The sequence below is a fragment of the Liolophura sinensis genome, chromosome 8 (genome assembly GCF_032854445.1).
Source record: "Liolophura sinensis isolate JHLJ2023 chromosome 8, CUHK_Ljap_v2, whole genome shotgun sequence".
In the NCBI taxonomy this organism is placed as follows: domain Eukaryota; kingdom Metazoa; phylum Mollusca; class Polyplacophora; order Chitonida; family Chitonidae; genus Liolophura; species Liolophura sinensis.
Window position 1 is genome coordinate 33,357,258 of NC_088302.1, and position 18,582 is coordinate 33,375,839.

General features: G+C 39.8%; 1 protein-coding gene across 3 annotated transcripts; it reads left to right on the plus strand.

Annotated features, from left to right (window-relative positions):
• The first annotated feature begins 4,500 nt into the window (after window positions 1-4,500).
• LOC135473025 (insulin gene enhancer protein ISL-1-like) lies at window positions 4,501-18,329 on the plus strand. Of its 3 annotated transcripts, none has more exons than XM_064752797.1 (6): window positions 4,501-4,640; window positions 5,448-5,637; window positions 6,761-7,089; window positions 9,457-9,746; window positions 15,021-15,221; window positions 16,735-18,329. In XM_064752797.1, the coding sequence occupies exons 1-6, from the start codon at window positions 4,616-4,618 to the stop codon at window positions 16,924-16,926; spliced, it is 1,227 nt and encodes a 408-aa protein (XP_064608867.1). In that variant the 5' UTR covers window positions 4,501-4,615; the 3' UTR covers window positions 16,927-18,329. The 3 variants fall into 3 exon arrangements, with proteins under 3 accessions (XP_064608867.1, XP_064608868.1, XP_064608869.1); XM_064752798.1 differs by having other exon boundaries at window positions 5,427-5,637; window positions 15,021-15,309; window positions 16,735-16,872; XM_064752799.1 differs by lacking the exon at window positions 15,021-15,221 and having other exon boundaries at window positions 5,427-5,637.
• Window positions 18,330-18,582: the final 253 nt, after the last annotated feature.

The following is an 18,582-nucleotide window of genomic DNA, read 5'->3' on the forward strand; positions in this document are numbered from 1 at the left end:
GCGCCCTTCGGCTTGGGTTACGCTCAGTCCCCAACCTTCACCGGCTCTTGTTTTCTATTGAGGCCAATGAAATCCGAGAAATAGGTTTATATCTGATCGAATCATAACTATACGTGGGAGCTCTACCCTTCGATGGCTCACCGTACTGGGGTGTGGTAGTGTAGCATAGGTGAAGTGGTCGCCAGCTAAAGTCGACCTGGGGTTGAGCTGCAAATCCGTGCTCTAACACCGCAGTCACACTCACACATATAACAACAAAACCATTGCGTGCTCGCTAGTTCCGGACTCCCATTTCTGACTGACGCTCTTTTCAATATTCGCTCATATCAATCAAATGGTGGAAGAAAAATTTATGTAGGATGCGTCATCAAATTAGATATGAAAACCCACAAGCTTGATGTGAGGCTCACAGCCCACATGGTTTTAATCTGTACACACCTACACACAAACGGTCCTTCCACATCAACTGGTCTAGTATTACGCTGTTCCAAGCAGGGCGGACTGATATACCGTACTGCACCGAGCACAGGCCAGTGCGGTGTCAGACCACACAGTCTGCGCGGAAAAACTATACATGGATTATGTAATGTGAAATGATGGCGGCTTCGTCAACCAGGTCTTTCACCATCCGAATATTTATTACGCTTTACATCCGATAAATGAAATATGCTTCACTTCTTGTTTGCTTCTTTGTGTTGCTTGGGTGTAATGCTTCGTTTAAAATAAAGTGTAAAGTACACAATTATCATGGTAGACCGGAATCATGATGATATAATGTAGAAAGGAAACTTCTCAAGGAAAGAAAGTTATTGTTTATGTATACTTAAATCACTAAAATTAAGAAATTTCATTTTATTTATTATTTATTATTATATTCTCCTTTCGATTTTTGGAATTGCACGTGCGAGAACAACAAAGTCTCTGCGGAGCGCCGGCTCGAGGATGACATCAGACAGACACTTGATACTGGTCTCCAGTTTTGAGGGAGGGATGCAGCGTGTAGAGTAGATGTCGTCGATATGTACTCGTTGATCAGGCGGGCCCACCCTGTCACCGGCTACTGACAACCCTTGACACCTGGCCGAGGGCCTGGCGGAGACGGAATCGGTTGGGCGGTCAAGGTAATTGGCCCACCTATCGGGCCAGTCGAGATCACAATCAGATAAGGGCAGATAAGCGATGTTCTCCCACCGGTTGGTCTTTCAGAAATCCAGCCCGATTCACGCCACCCGTCTTGTGCCCTGTGCCGTTAGAAGATATAATCGCCGGAGGACATTGTTAACTTGTCCCCAAGTAAGAAAAGATGACAAAACACGGACTTTCTCTCGTCACACCAGCCTGGTACAGGGGTCATAACCTCAGGGAGAAAAGAGAAGAATGACTCCAGGGGACTCGGATTGAGTAATAACAGGACTCCGCCCTCCGGACAATACAAAAAAGTGTAATATAATAAGTCATGATTTCATTTTGACATCCTTCCATATTCCCAAAATATGTTTTTTTTATGCTTACAATACTACATATTTCTATTTGGATCCGCGTAGAACACAAATATGGGTTATTGTTTTGTTATATTGTATTGAATTATCGAATATACATCTTACACTGCAAACTTATAAAATGCCCGCATTGCAATTCACGAAACAATCTAATTCATATGTTTGGATGAAAAAATTATGATATATTGAGACGAAGTTGAAGTCTTGTTCACACTGATGCATGTGTGCTTTACTGTGAACCGGTCTAGCAGAAACAAGCGGATGGTTGTAGGTTTCTCCTGGGCTCTGCGTCCCACCATAATGCTGACCGCTGTTTCATAAGTGAAATATTTTTGTGTATGGCGTGAAACACCTTTGAAATAAATAAATATTGTGAAACCAGGAATTTAAAATAGCAAGCAATGTGTCCAATGAATCGTGCGTTAAAGTGTTTTATCGAGAGTATCCATACAGGCTACTTGTGAGCGTATAAAGCATAGTCAAACGAGATTCGACTGCATGTAGAGCTGTTGAGTGTTTAACGCGTCTTGGTTGACTTGGTGATTCGTGCACACAAGTTTTAATGTGTATTTCACTGAAGTTATTATAAACATTTACCAAATAGCATGTAAATTCAAAAACGGATTTCGTTATTGCCATATTCCTAAAACATGGAATTGCGATGAATTTTCGACTATTGCATTTGAGCAGATCTAATAATGGCTATGTTTATATTTCAATGTTAATTGCATTCCACTGTAAAAAGAATAAATCTGTAGCAGGAGAGATGTTAAAGTTTAAACCAAAGGCTGTATGTAATCTAGGGATTTTCTCAAGCAGCATACCGACATGTTCCTATAAATGTGAACAAGTTGGCATAAGCCTTAGGTTGAATATAATATAAAGATAAATTAGATAGAGTTTTACGCGCCATGATCTTATTTGTCACCGATTGAAAAATGTGACAAACCAATTATGGTTACTCAATACAGGGTTTGATTAAGAGGCTGGATCCAACGGCGTTGTGCTCCGGTTTTCGCGGCGGGACACATGGATGTCTGCCGTATAGGGCACAGAGGACGAGATGCCGAGCGCTAAGCCTGGAGTATTGCCCCCTACCATGGGCTGGGCCTCCCAGAGCAGCAGGCAGGGATGGCCACAGGGGGGCACCGGTTTACGAAGCAACTGTGCAATATGACTTCTACTCTAACTAAATGTTTATGCAGCAAAGTCGGTTGGGCTTTCCCTAGTACAAACCAAGCCGAGCAACGGGATTGGACATGGGATGCTTAACAGTAGCCAGCTGACAATTCGCTAAGATATAACCACCACACTATAGTGTAACAGATTTTATAGCGCTAATAAATCACAAACGTTTAGTGTTTTTTTTAAGTCAGTGACAACGCACGGCAAGCTGAAACAGCTTGAATGTACGTTTAAGAGATTGTATATTATTCTTTCGACAAGAGATGAAAGCTGCGAAGACATTAAGCTTTACTCGTGTCAGTAAATCCGTGGAAAACAGCCAACAAACACAGAAATGTAAACTGTATCGTTTGTGGCCGCATATCTTCCTCGTGCGACTACAATGGGTAGCGTGTGAAAGTTGACGATGGTGCACGACTGACATAGCCGAGTAGTAGTGCTCCTGAGACGTGCCGTCTCTGAGGCCAGGTAGCTCAGAGCCGCAGGCAGGAGGCGAGGGTTGACCGCTCTCCCGCCAGGGAACAACCGCCCTGACACACAGAAACGGACATGTGACATGCTGGAGAAACCGACAAACCTGCACCTTTAACACAATGTACATGCCTAAAACTTGACCTGAACCAAGACACAATCCACACACAATCTAAATATATTCAAATCTATAATTTAGTTTCTGTTCTAACCTAGTTAGAAGTGAAATGAGCATATTTTTTCTTTCGGACTTTATATATATTTTCATTTACTTTAATAAAAAAGACATTGTTTTATTAATGTTTGTCATTCAGATATGCTGTCCACATTTTATGTTGTGTGTCTGTAAAGACTATGTGGCTGTCAAAGTTCAAACTATACAATATGTTATACATTGCTGACATTACGTATACACCATCTATAACGAAGCTTCTTTTTCTGGTTTTGGTTTTATTTGAAATTTTCCCCTTTTTTGATAAAAGAAGGATTAAAAGTTTATTTTGCTCGTGAAAAGGAAACAGTGAAACTATGTAGGTTTGCAAATTCCACGTCCAAGTATCATCCATATCATAGAATTGGGAAGCTAAATTTGTAAAGGACGTGTTTTGCCACCGTTCTGTACCACACATCACAGACTATTTGTATTGACATTAGAGCACTGGAATTGCTTAATTTTGTTTTCCCAACACAGAGAAATAAACGGTAGTGCGACTTCGAGACTCGTGTCAATTATTTTGTTAAGGTTCGAATTTCACCAAGGCATTCCGTCTGTTCTATAGTGTAATGTATGGATATCCCGTACCGTCGGAATAACTGGCGTATTCGACTGAAACCATAATGTTTTGTTTCTTATTAATACAGAGATTAAATTTTTATATTATATTTTTGCTGTATTCAGGTGCCAATCCAGTTACAATAAACCGTGATCACGTACATAGCACATTTTGTCATGAATTATACACTAAAAACCGCTTTGCAGCGTTTACGTGCCCATGGATGCACACTCGTGAATGTTTAAAATATTTCGCTGTTCAGTTGAATACAGACAAGTCGACTTATCTGCCAGCTATTTCTCCATTTCCCTCCACCAATGCTGCTCACTCAACTCACGCAAATACAACACACGCACGATGTGTGCAATAGAGCAGATCCTCTCTGCAGATGGCGTGAAGCGCTTCTCACAGAACGAATGCTCAAAGTCACGTGACCGACGGCTGAATGTCAGCCAATCAGAACGCGCTGTGATTGGAGTATCTGGAGATATAGCTGTCAAACCGGGCACAGACGATTATAAGCCTGCCTGTCCGGCGTGTGTGAGACACAGTTGACAGTGGGATAGATTACCGTAGAGTTTACCGACTGGTGACTTTTTACCATATCTTGGCTTCCTCATCTTCTATTTTTTTCTCTGTGATTTACCCGGGAAAACAGTCAAAATTTCGCCCTCAAAAGCCGACGAGATGACTGCAGAAACGCAGCCTAGAAGTAAGTACCCCTAGACAAGTTAGGACTGTGTGTGTGTGTATATATATAGTTTACGACTTGTTATAGAAACTCAGAGATTTAGGTCACCTATACGACACTAGTCAGAGAAACCTTATTGGAAGCAGGCGATTCTGAAGCTAAACAACACTATCGTACACTGGTCTAAACTTTGTTTACATTCGTGTAAAAGGCAATCAGCCTTCTTGTATTTAAGACGATTTTGACGTATACCATTTGGTCATGCTTAAGTGCATGTCAATTTATGTATGAGTGATGTTTGTATTGAGGACCTTGTCTTCTGGGGTATGCTTGGCGTTTACGGTTTGAACTATTAAGTCTTTTCATTTTAATAACATGCTGATAGTTTGTAATATTATGACGAATGTATTGACGTAATTTACATATACAAGTTTCTAAGCGAGTACAATTGATGCCCAAGAAAGTGTCGTGTGGAATGTGTTGGACTGGAACTTATCGTATTTAGTATGACAACACCTCAAAAACATCTCTTCAGTGAGACTTTAAAGTTTATATCTGCGGTTTGTGTATCAAATATTATTTGTTTTATTTGACAGGTTTGGTAACAGACAATCAACTGCATGTTTAATATGAAATGTTGTATTGAAAGTAGCAAGCCCTAGGACGACATTACATGAATTTGACCCCAGAAAGGTCCTAATATGATAACGAAACAATAATTCCACTTCAGAGCTTAAGTTTTAATGATTATGTGTGGTTTTGTGAATGTAATATTGTTAGTTTTATTTGACATGCTAATGGTAATAGACGTTCAATTGCACGTTTCAGAGAAGCGGCGCATATCCATGTGCGTAGGATGCGGCTCGCAGATACAAGACCAGTATATATTACGAGTTGCACCTGACTTGGAATGGCATGCCTCCTGTTTGAAGTGTGCCGACTGCGACCAGTACCTGGATGAATCGTGTACCTGTTTTGTACGGGATGGCAAAACCTACTGCAAGAGGGATTACGTCCGGTAAGTCCCCCAAATCTTACTTGTTCTCACGGCTAATCTGGTTAGTGTAATACGCTTGCTTACAATTGCAGTTAGTATATACTACGTATGCAGTGCGGATTTGTGGCTATGTAACGCCTGACTTTATAGTATATGATAAGACAAAAAAAAACTTACTATATAACCGGAGGACTAAATGTTAACATTCAGACACTGTGTAAAGTGTAACGTTAGGAGTTCCTTGTATGAGAAGGGAGACAAGATAACAAGGTAGTGGATATGACATATACTGTAACATCTAATCTCGTAGATCCTATAAAGACGTTTTTGTGAGATTTTAGTTTTATCGATATATTTAGATGTGTTCACACGCATTGAAATTTTCGTGGAGACATTTGTAATTGACATGTCGACACCAGGTTTAGTCCCCACCTACCATGGATTTTTTTTAATACCGTAGAGATAGTCCCCGCCCCCCGATATATGACCCCTCCTCCAAATTGTCTAGATTGATAATAGCACACTCGTTAGGATTTGACGCATACATAGTTAATACAGTATTAGGTGTTATTTGAAGAACGATTTATCACACATATTAAAATTAAATATTTATATTTGATAATTAATCTTTTCATTTAGGAAAATGTGTGTAGTAATACGTAAGACATATAAGCTGTATGCGTTTAACACTATGCCAAATCAACGTTCACATGAACTATGAAACATGATATTTTAATATGATATATTTGAATTCAAATGGAATGGCACACTTTTATAGTCATATTTGAGTAATCTCTACAGCAGCTGTACTGTGTCACCAAGTTAACCTCTTTGAACTTATTTGATTATGTAATTATGCATATACATGCATAAGCCGTTTGATCTGATATTGTAATGTGTTTGTGGCTTAAGCTATGATATGACACAGAGGTGGGGGGGGGGGGATACGGTGCAAAAGTTGCAATTAATCCAGTATGTATCGGATAGGTGACAGATATACATTTATCACAGAGAATTTATATGTTTTATTTGTCTACAGTGTAAAGTTTTTCACACTGGATCATTGATGTTCCCATGTGAATGTTGGAATGACATTTCTTGAACTCCGTTTAACGTCAACATTTTTTTCTCGCTTTTGACACAGGTTGTTCGGGACAAAATGTGCCAAATGCTCATTGGGATTTAGTAAAAACGACTTTGTGATGCGCGCTAAGAACAAAATTTACCACATCGAGTGTTTTCGATGTACGGCATGTAGTCGACAGCTTATACCCGGCGACGAATTTGCATTAAGGGATGACGGACTATTTTGTAAAGCGGACCATGAAGTCCTTGAAAGATCGGGCATACTACAAAACGGCGAAGGCACGCAGCTAAACAATAACAACAGTAACACAACAAACAACAATATATGTTCTCCAAACAGCACCTCCAGTGAAGGGAAAATAAACGGACAAGGTTTACATACAGCAGGTAAGTTCACGTTTTCATAACCTATATTCCGTTATTTGCTTGCCACTGTCTGATCATTGTAGCATCGCTCACTGTTGGACAATGAGACTGCAGCCCACTACATTGATATGGAACTTAACGTTTCCGTATATATTTTGTTAGAAGAGAAGCATTTTATTTTTCTTCTGTGAACGTTTTAGGAACAATACTGTAACGTGCGATCGTGGACAAAAATCAGTTGAAACAGACCCTGATTTTGTTAGATAATGTCACCTCTACCCGTCGCCAATTTAGACCGACAATGTAAGCCGCCTTTGTTCTTAATTGTTTACCTAATGAAGTGGCAATGGTATTAGATTACACAAGGATGCTCTAACAGTGGATCTTAGCCGACCGTACAGCCAGAGTGTCGGTTTTGTCCCATAGGGATACGGTATTGAAGGCTTTAGCTAGCACGACTTGCTCTGACCCCAAATTCCAGCTATTCTCTGTCGTCGACTGCAGCATAATGACGTGAAATCCGGACTTGATTGGAAATTTGCTTTGTGTCTGCACCAATCTGCCTAGTTAAACACACCCCAGTCATCCTTTTGTGTACACTAATAAATATCATCTAATTTATCAACTTATCAAAACGCATGGCTTGCTGCAGTAGACCGCCGTACCTCAAGGAATCGCTCTCATTGTGTCCGCTCTGGCCGGCAGTCAGGCTAGATTCGTGTTCTCAAATATATCATGTGTTCAGTTGTAAATTGAGACCGTTTCGCGTACAACTTCTCTAATTTTCCTGGCTACAATTCTATTTGGATTATGCCCGCTCCGAGACGCTCTCTTCTTGATCAGATTGTGCGCCATGACACCTCTGTTTTGTTTAGAAACACGCATGTCATAATTCCCTGTCCGAATAAGCCTGAATCGCGCCCGGAATTTTTGCCCGCTCTCAACACGCTCGGCTGGTTAGGGTATATTCAGTGCGATGGAACCGGCAATAAAATTCATCAGCACCATTGAGGCCGAGTGTGTACATAGCTTGTTGAAATACTTAATTAATTCTGCCACTAGGGAGAGGAATGACAACAGTCCACTCTTGGTCTGCCCCATGAATTGTGTGCCTTTCATTTGGATTCATTTATGATTTCTGAACAATTTGCTACGTTAACGTGGAAAAACTTGGAATGGCGTAGATTTTCCCGTAATACGTTATATCTCCGGCGAAATTGACCTCCAACTTTGCAAACTATATTAAGGGCACAGTTCTGTTGTTTTCTCTTCAATTTTTAGTCTGCGAGGTTTTGAACTCGGCAAACAATTTTTGGAAGACTAGATAAAGTGAAATCCGGACGGCGTGACGTGTTCAATGTTTGAGAGAGATTTTCCCGGGAAATAGGGCATCCTTTGCTGTGAGAGGTCGTATAAAGTGGACACGGTTCACTGTGCATTGAAACTGTACAGTCGGCGATGTTGTGCCAGCACGCGCACTGTAGCATCTCTCGGCTGTTGTTGAACTGTTCTATACCGACTTGCACGTGGACCCTTTAACAACGCTCGTGCGTGTTTGGTGACAAGTCGGTGGCGGCCGAGATAAGCAGCCGCGAAACTCCGCGACAATTCTCCGCGGCTTAACATAGCTCATAAACATTTCATAAAATTTGTACTTGCTTAGCACCATTGCTTATTCTACAAAGTGGAATTGAAATAAATCAGAAGTTTTTTTTTTACTTCACTATTGACGGTAAAGCAAACATCATAGCAGGGGATTTCAAGTCAGTACTCCACACGACACTATTAATTTAACGGAGTCTATTGACTAACTCGATTTTGCGTTATGATTGTGTGGTTTTATTTGACTTGCCGGATAATTCATTAGCTAGCATGGCGGAAAACTGACAGGGGCCTAAATCGAAGGGTTGTTGTCGGAATACGTCAGTAATTGTTTATGATTTGTTTATCAGTTGAAATCCAATATTTTCATTTAAGGTAAATATTTTTGGAAAGCACCCTTCATCTCCTTAACACAGACGAGAACTGATTTAGCTCTTCTCTCAGTTTTATCCTATGACGTGTTAACGACATGTATATTTCGGTGGTAAACAGGTGTTGTTTAGAACAGATACTAAAACACGGCGTCCATTAATAACTGCCGGCAATCGACATTCCGTTTCCCATTGTCTACGTAGATAATATATTTCAATTGTCTTTCATTCCTATTATCTACTGTTGTATATCTTCAGTTTTACAAACGTTTAGCCATAAAAACTTTTGCTTTTACATCTTTCTTATACTAAATACAATAGATCTTTTTTAATTTATTTGAATTTGAATGTTATTTTTTGTTTTCTCTTTTTTGAAAAATAATTTTCTGATTGTCATTTGTTTTTTCCTTTATAGGTCGAGCAGAGCAGGTAATGGGGAGCAGTAAATCGGGTGGAACTAGACCACAAATTCACAAGCCAGAACACAAAACGACACGGGTACGGACTGTGTTGAACGAGAAACAGCTTCATACGTTAAGGACATGTTACAATGCTAATCCTCGACCAGATGCATTGATGAAGGAACAACTCGTTGAAATGACGGGACTCAGCCCTCGAGTGATTCGAGTTTGGTTCCAGAACAAACGCTGTAAAGACAAGAAAAAAAGTATTCTTATGAAGCAGATTCAGTCTCAACAAGAAAAGGTAAATATGGATTTTATTTTCTTTAATTGACGAGCTTGACTATACGGCCTATAAATTCATCCCTTAAATACTCGTTCATAATATTATAAGTATCCAGCACGTTTCGCCGCATTAGATCCGCGCAGTATAAGTGTGTTTGATCGTGTGCTTCAAGGAGAATTCAATAGTAAAATAGAATATTAATATAATTTAGTTGTAGTTGTCTAAGGTGATTTTATTTGCACTGTAGAAAGCCGATGGGCCAAATGAAAAGTTTATGTTGATTCGCATTGATTATCCCGCTGATATTAACTATATGACACTGGCAGTGCTTCGTGTATGCCTGGCCCTCTATATAGATGCACTTGATGAGCTTTATTCGATATGCAGTGCAATTTTGTGATGTGAACGTAGAGTAATTTGATCGTTTGAATCAGTTTTGTTCAACCCTTGGAATAGATATGGGACAGAGTTGATACGAGTGTGATTTCAATTGCTGATCTTTTTTGCTCTTCCCCTACTCTTGTCTACGCAGCACACTAAATCTTTCATGTTCATATTTACATTCATGTATTTTTTTCCTTTTTGATTGCAAAGTTATGTTGTATATTAATAGAATATATATAGATATATATATATATATATATGGCGTTCATGCCGCTTTATTTATTAGAACAAAATAATATATTTTTAATGTTATATATACACACACACACTCACACATATATATATATATATATATATATATATATATATCCTCGTGAATTTTATATACGCATATATTTAAGAAATCTATTGTTACTTATGCCCATTGTAAAAATAAAGACATTTGTATTTGCCTATTTTATTTCTTTAGTTTGAATATCATTTTTATTTCTCCCCACAACTTTGACTGCTTTCTTTAACTGAAATCAAATGGCATGAGACCCGACATATGATTAGGGAATAATTTCTCCTCATATATATTTGAGGAAAAGTTGCCATATTTCTGTGGGGCCACCTTTTTGGATCAGTGGTATTTTTGGAACTGGCATATAATTTTCGAAACGCATTCAAACAGCTGTACGTAAAGATAAGTTGGTGCATTCGGTTGCGCCGAGTAAATTAGGAAGTGCTGCAAGCCTAGTATAATTGAACAACTGCTTGACACTGTTGTGGGAGAAGACGAGAGCCGTATGTGAAGATGGTTAAATCAAGGAGATCGCTTCCTCTTTGATAATGTGGATTATAATCTTCCAGACGCTGACCAAATTCGACCCGCTGTCAAATCTGAAGCGGTCCTTTGTGGCGAGCAAATATAATAGCCGCAGGTACTCTATGTAATTATTAATCGTTTTTTCTCGTGGATTGATTATTGAACTAAGGTGTGTAGAAGGGAAAATGGTCGCAGCTTTCCACTGTAATTCAGTTGCATTTCATTTCCTGTAGTTTTCGCGCTTTACCATGGCAAAAATGCGATCGCATCCCTTTGTCCATTAATTATCTGCCATTAACTTGGCGTCTTTTCAACCAGTGTCGCTTGTCAAACTCCGCGCATGATAATTTCCTCGTCCTCGCCTACCAACTGCTTCAGCTACGGCGGCCATTTGGCTTGTAGAGAAATTAGCTGTAATTGTCAGTGTGGATACTGCTATTTTAGCGGGCCGAAATAAGCATGTAGAGAAAAGAATTGTTAAAATTCTCCGGAACTCGAATCGACTCTAACACATCGTCAGCACATCTCTAGTGCCCAAGGGGTGTGATGGTAGGCAGTGACAGGGAGGGCCAGGGCATGGGGTCGACCCAGGTTCCCGGACGCACGGGGCATGTTTCTCAGCTTGACCTCCGTTTACGTAGACACTGTCACTGCACGCAATTAAAGAAAATATGAAATAGTAAATCACAATGGACGCGTATTCCCAGAGGGGGGAATTGCAAATTGCAGAAATTATGAAGGAACGAGATTTTTTGATTATTTTATTGAAGATGCGTTTGTTGCAAATTGCTGTGAGATTGTTAGAGGCCTCGGCGGGACAATCAAGCTGGAGGGCCGCAACACAGAAGGGCGTGCAATAGCACCCTACATGCCCGGAAGAAAACCGGGATAACAAAGCAATACGTAATATAAATATGAATCATATATGATATCTCTGCGTGTAAATCAATTAAATCTAGATCTAACTGCGATCAATTATCTGCGTTTGTAATTCCCTGAAGTGAGATGCTCCTAAGGCGGCTGGGAAAATCACTTCTCTTTTCATTACCATGGACTGTAGGCCGATAGATTTACAGCCGAGACGTCGAGTCATGACGTGTATATGCATAGACAAGGAAGATTTAACGATCTTCAACAAAATGTTTATATACCAGTTTTTATTTATTTATTTATTTATTTTTTGAAATAGGGCATATGGTTAGGTTTTATTTCAGCAAATTAAACACTGAAAACAAATTAACTGAAGGTATAGAATTTGTATTTACTCTGACTCTGTTGTTGTCTTCAAATCAACTGTTGGTCATGTTTTTATCAATAGAAAGCGTGTTTTGTGTATCCAATTTATATTAATTAGCGTAGTTTGTTTCACATATACTCTACCACTTGAATGTGACAGTCAAACGTGCCTTTTCGGTTAAAAATAGGTCGGCGTAAATTTGAAATTTATTTTCTGTCAAACAATATATGTATATGTATACAATATAGTCATATATAAAGCTGTTGTTAAACAGGCGTATAAGTTTTGCACATATAGTTTGTATATATATAAGCGCTCATTAAAATAATATGCAAGTTAAACTTATATGCTTACGAAATCTATAGAATACTGAACTCAGACATTGAGAGCCTCTAGAACAGATTGCGTTATCTGCATCTTCTCATTGTTATGCGGTGTAGTACAATTTTGGATATGAATATGTCAAACGCTACCGATATAGCTGCCCAATATGCCCATGAAGATTGATGGGCTGTTACTGTCGTCTGTTGGTCTTCTACTAAGCTAAATATTTAGATACGGTGTTATTTACATTAAATGACACGTTAAACAACGATTTCGTCGAGTGGACGGACAGGCAGGCTGCGCTGGCAGTCAAGGGCTAGGGTAGAAACGGTGGCGTACAGCAGATGGTGCTGTTTTGACGCACAATTCTCTGATTTCTTAAAAATCTCAGTTACAGAAGGCGTCTTAATGCATATGCTAAAATGATGCGTGGCGAATATGATACGTAAGATACATGCTAGCTTTTATACGTATACAGGCTACGTTTAATTCTAAAGGGTTTCGCCTTTTATTATATCATAATATACTTAAATACATAATCTATAAAACGAGTTATGTACAAAGAATACACCAGATGTGCGCAACAGGTAGACATTTATTGTAACAAATTTGCTCGTTTACATAAATGTGTACCATGTATACATAATCTGTGTACCTGCACTTTAAATATGTACCAAACTGTGTACCTGTGACATATACCTTGTGTATTTTTAAAATGCACATTTACCTTTCGACAAGAGTCAGTGGGCCTATATGTTAAAATGTTGAGATTTCAAAATATGCAACAACAAAAAATAACAGCATATGTGCGTTTATTATGTTTATCTCATGTTAACTAATTTCCAGCCCTGATAATGTAGAAATGTGCGCTCTGTGCAGACATAGGGGTATGAACTATACACTGTGTATAGTAAACAAAACAGGAGACTAAAAGCGGTAACAATTAAGAAAAGAAGTAAAAGCTAAACGGGTCTAAAAAAAACAGCAGATAAAAAAAATTCTCGCTCTTTTCAAGTGTTATTAGTTTATAAGAGATTTTTTTGCTACGCCTTAAGATGAAGGTTGTAGTTGTAAGGCAGTTCGAGCGAGGCAGGTGGTTTTGTCGCCGGTGAACTGCCTGCACAATCCCGGCACCGATTCACCCGCGCACACTCGCCGGCTTGTAAAAGCTGGTTACACGTGCCTCTTTACCTACTAGGTCTGCACCTATCAAAGGGCTTAGCTCGTTTCACTTGGACATGGAAATAAAAACATCACGGCTTGACAGAGTCGGCACATGACTAACGCAGTCTCCACATTCTGCCTTTTCATACTTTTGCCGTATTTTATTTTTTTCTTTTACTTCGAGTAAGTTGTCCCCTTGTATATGCGTCTGTGTATATATGCACCAACATGCGTGCCCAGAATTGCTCTTCATAACTGGATTAGCCGCTAGCATTTGAGATGCACCCCTGTTTAGCTAATGAAATTTTGTTAATTTATCTTCATTAATCAAGTTTTAAAGTTAGTTTATTTCTTATATCGCTCCATTCACTGTTGACCTGTTTTGGAGAAATTGAGAACAGTTTTACTTTCTGAACGATGTTTAACAAGGTGCGTACGTGTAAAAATGTAGACAGTTTCGTTAACTGTGAGCAAGTCAGGGTTTAGAGACGGGCTGTGGGTGGGGCATGGAGAATAGGGAGCAGTCACAGTCTTGTCTAATCCCCTTGACCATGGTATTGTGCTATGGCGGTGTCGGCTTACCTGTTAAGGGCATCGCCTTTTCAGTAGCAAGCCTTAAACGGGCCGCGCTCTGGCCCTAAATGGTGAAATGAAGTGCCTTTATGAGGGGTTAGCTGCGGTGCACCAGATGGACTGTTGTCAACTCTCCAAAGTTTAAGCGCGCGTGCATTATACTCAACCGCCTCCCCTCAGCCCACGCTCTTACTGAAGTGGGGAAGGGTGTTCTCCCTGATGGGGCCTTGGGGGTCGGGATTGGGAAAATGTAACCGTGTACCCACCACCACTCTTGGCCCAGTAAACAATATAAGAACAATCGTTGATAATTGCCGACCTGTTCCCTTTGCCATTGGACAACTGAATCCCATAAAGTAGGAGCCGTCCACTGCGCATGTATGCACGTGTAAGCGCACGAGACAACACAAGTGTCTTTTACTTTGTCAGTAGTCGACAATGTGTTGGTGGCACTAATTTATTCGGTGTTGCGAATAAGTGAATGCTTGTAGTATTATTCCATAAGGTACTCTAAAAGTATTACATAAAATCAAGCATATCCCCCATGAAAATCATTTTTGCATTTTTCCGATATCTAAGTCTGAATTTCCTTAGAGTATTTCTTGCACGCATCAACCGACCGTACGTATATTCAGAATTGCGAATTTTTGTCATTCTCTTCACCATATCGTGACGAAAAATGTCATTTATGTTATTGAAAATTTAATTCATGTTCTACACTGTATATTTAGTCTAAGAATTGTCATGTACACCATTTCGTATATTGCATCACTATTACAAATGCACTGGTTTTTTCATGAAGCCGTTTTCTATGGGGTTCCAGAACGGTAACCGTCTACAGGGCCCTCTTCAGGGAGTTCCCATGGTAGCGTCAAGTCCCGTTCGACACGAGAGTCAGATCCAGCCGAACCCCGTGGAGGTACAGAGCTATCAGCCCCCGTGGAAAGCCCTCAGCGAGTTCGCCATGCAGAGTGACCTCGAGCACCCACCTTTCCAACATTTGGTGAGCAGATTTGTTCCGTATAGCGAAGACACGGACGACGATTCTACCGTTGTCACGTTCGAAGAACAGACATAGGCTAAAAGACACGGTAAATGGCGTATATATTACAGATATCGGATTTGTGCCAAACTTTTTTGGTTTACATCCATTTCATATTGCGCTTCTACTTTTTCTGTAGCTTTTGAGTTGCCATTTTTATATAGTTTTAGCCTCATCCCATTTCCCTTCAAGGAGTTTGGTGACGAAATTTCTATCAAAATGTTCATTTGCATTTGACTTTCTCTCTCAAAATTTGAATTAAGCATTTTTGGCATGTTATCTTTGTGCATCAGCACCGAATTACCTATTTCGAAAACAAAAATGAAAAATTTTAAAAGTTGTTAAACTTGATTTCAAAGTATTACTTGCGAGTCGCAAGACTTTTTGTACCATCGTGTACCAATTTGATATCACCATTGGTCAAGTCCTTTTGCCCTCTCTTATTTTCTAGGTCTGTTTTTTGTTGTGTCAGCTTGTCTTCGCATACGTTTCTTGCTTTGTGTTTACATGTTATAGTTGTTGTATGTTTTATTTTTCATTTTTTTCACCCAGCTTTTAAAGCTCATTGAGCTAAATGCTTTTACTACTGACTGCATGTCATCAGCGTGCATTGTGTAGTCCGCTATAAAGTAACACGCTAAGGGCCATTTCTCTATTGCCGTTGTAGTCGACATGCTATCCACGCTGATCACATGAATTAAATGCCACTGTTTTTGCAATGTCAACAGTTTTTTAACAGGAATTTTTGTATATATAAGATAATTTAACGAATACAAATCATTACTTATGAAGCTTCCGATGTGTTCAATATTGTACCTATTGAGTATTATTGTGTAACTTTAATAGACTCAATCTTCTGTTTAGTGTTGAATTAAATTTTGCACATTTTTGGCTTGATCCATGTCAACCGTTTTTGAAGAAATATTATTGTGTATTTAAGATAAATTAAGGAATGTGAACTCTTGGCGGTGAAGCTTCTTATGTCTTTAAAACTGTGCATATTGCATAGTGGTATGTAACTTGAATGTATTCAATCTTCTGTTCAGTGTTGAATTACAGTTTGTACGTTTTGGCTTCAGCTCCTTTAATACGCACCACATTATCCCGTGATCCATCACGGAGAATAGATGGAACTATTTTTCCGTCAAGCACTTCATCTTGTAGCGTAAAATACCATATGCATTCATTTTCTTCACGTACCGTTAGTACCGTTGTCGACCATTGTACGACTTGGAATTATATGTGGCTCGTAATCCAGGTTTATAACGGGAAATGTATATATGTACAATTCCAATGAGATATAAATGTATTCAGGTAGAGGTTTACAGATTATGATGCATGCTGGTTTGTCATGAACCCAGCTATCGTCGGGCCAGTCACCAGCCGTGTCCTATCCATGGAAAGAAATGATATGTATTCCAGGTACAATTCAACCATCGTTACTCAACCTTGAACATACTGTTTGCTTTTCCAGATGAACAGTTTTGACAACTTAGAGGATTCAGATGATGGCCATGTTCACCATGAATATATTTTGGGCCACCCGGCTTATCTGATCGGGCACCCGCCCCGAGGGGACGACTTGCCCCACAACCACGCACCTGGCTCAGTGTCGTCAGAATTCTCAGGCACCCCCTCGGAGCTCTCAAGCCCGATCAGCCAGTGACACCCGGCCCGCGGGCCTTACTGATCGCGGTGTGTCCAGACATTGAAACCGAACGCAACATAGTTAGAACTTCACGGAAACCGAACGGATATCTTCCGGAATGATCCAGGCAGGACATACATCCCCGTTCCCGATTCAGAATGGATGTAGAGGCTGTCTAACAACAATACCTGTGATCTGGTATTTCCAGGCAGAATGTATTTTCCGGAAGAAGCTCTCTACGCATGCTAGGTTGTTTGAAGGGAAAGGGTGAATGTGCGTTTTTGTTTTGCAGCTGGAACACTCCTGTGCTCATATTACTCTAACTTGTGTTGTGAATTCATCCTGCATTTTGTGAGAACCACGAATTTGCGCTGGCCTTCCCAGATGTCACTGGGCGGGCCGCGTGCAGTATATCTGTATCATCAGTGACGAACACCTTGCTCAGTGTGACGTCACAATGCTAAATTAACGACGGAGTTCTGGGTTTGGCTCGCGCACCAGTTACACTTCGTATATCATTATTGTTCAGGGATAAAAGTAAACTGAAATTCTGTGGTCTCGCCTGTCACCCCGTCGGACGCTGCAACGTACAATGAAGCCTGTCTAAATTGACGCCAAAACTTGATCAACCGACAGAACCGACATGTTGGGCATTGTGGCCGCAATGTTGGGTTGAACTTACGACGACAAAGTCTCTATGGAAAGCGACACTGGAGATGGAAATGCATGGACGTGCAGTTGGTTTGCACAGGTTTCAATGTATATTATATTAGATGTTGGCTGCCTTGCTTGCAGCGACGCCGGCTTTCGGCTTTACATTGTATGTTGTTTTATGTTTCACAGTGAGTTGTCTGATATTGATGAAGTGGTACACGAAGGACATGGCGTCTGTGATTACGGGAAAGCTTTCACTGAAAGGGAAAAGCACAGATAGGAAAGCCACAAAGTTGACCACTGCTGGTTTTCAGCCGTCATGTCGTTCTCTTAACGAATTGTCTAGTGACATTCCCATAACTTAACGTGGGACGGGTCTCCGAGTAATTTATTTTGATGTATGGATGGGGAGATTATAACTGTTCACATTGCAGATATTTTAGAAAACAATTCCTTTGAACGACGGAATATTTCTCACTGAAGTATACTCCGACCATAAACGCGATCCCCAGTTCACAACATTTAATCACGTTTTGTGCGAGATCTTTTAATTTATATATCATTATAGTTTAAATATATACGAATAAAGATATGTGTATATTTGAGATTTTATCAATATATATATATGAATGGAACTATTTTGTGTTCCGATTAAATGGTGTGATTTATATTTATGTAAATTGCATGCTCTTTTCTCTGGTACAACTTGTACCGCCATCCATTTGAGCGAAATAAAGTTTCTTTACACTCGAATCGGTGGATTGAAAAAAAAATAGATTTTATTTTCTTGAAGTCATTTATTTTGTGAAACTTGGCTGAGCACCGCTCTCTTCAATTTGTTAAGGTTGGTTGACATGCGTGAACATGCTTTATACTATACACATCAGTGTAAACATCCCGTGTATTCACTGGACCAAATCGAGACTTCAAGGAGTTCAAAAGTTTTCCTCACTCAAGCACGTCCCACGTATTTTATGTACGCAGTTCCCACAGCACGTATATAAGATTATCGTATATATC

Bases quoted from the DNA above. Each gene is read 5' to 3' on its own strand.
- LOC135473025 (XM_064752797.1), top strand. From the start codon at position 4,616: ATGACTGCAGAAACGCAGCCTAGAA. The intron at 7,090-9,456 runs GTAAGTTCACGT...TTTCCTTTATAG, and splicing joins ACAAGGTTTACATACAGCAG to GTCGAGCAGAGCAGGTAATG. The intron at 15,222-16,734 runs GTGAGCAGATTT...TTGCTTTTCCAG, and splicing joins ACCCACCTTTCCAACATTTG to ATGAACAGTTTTGACAACTT.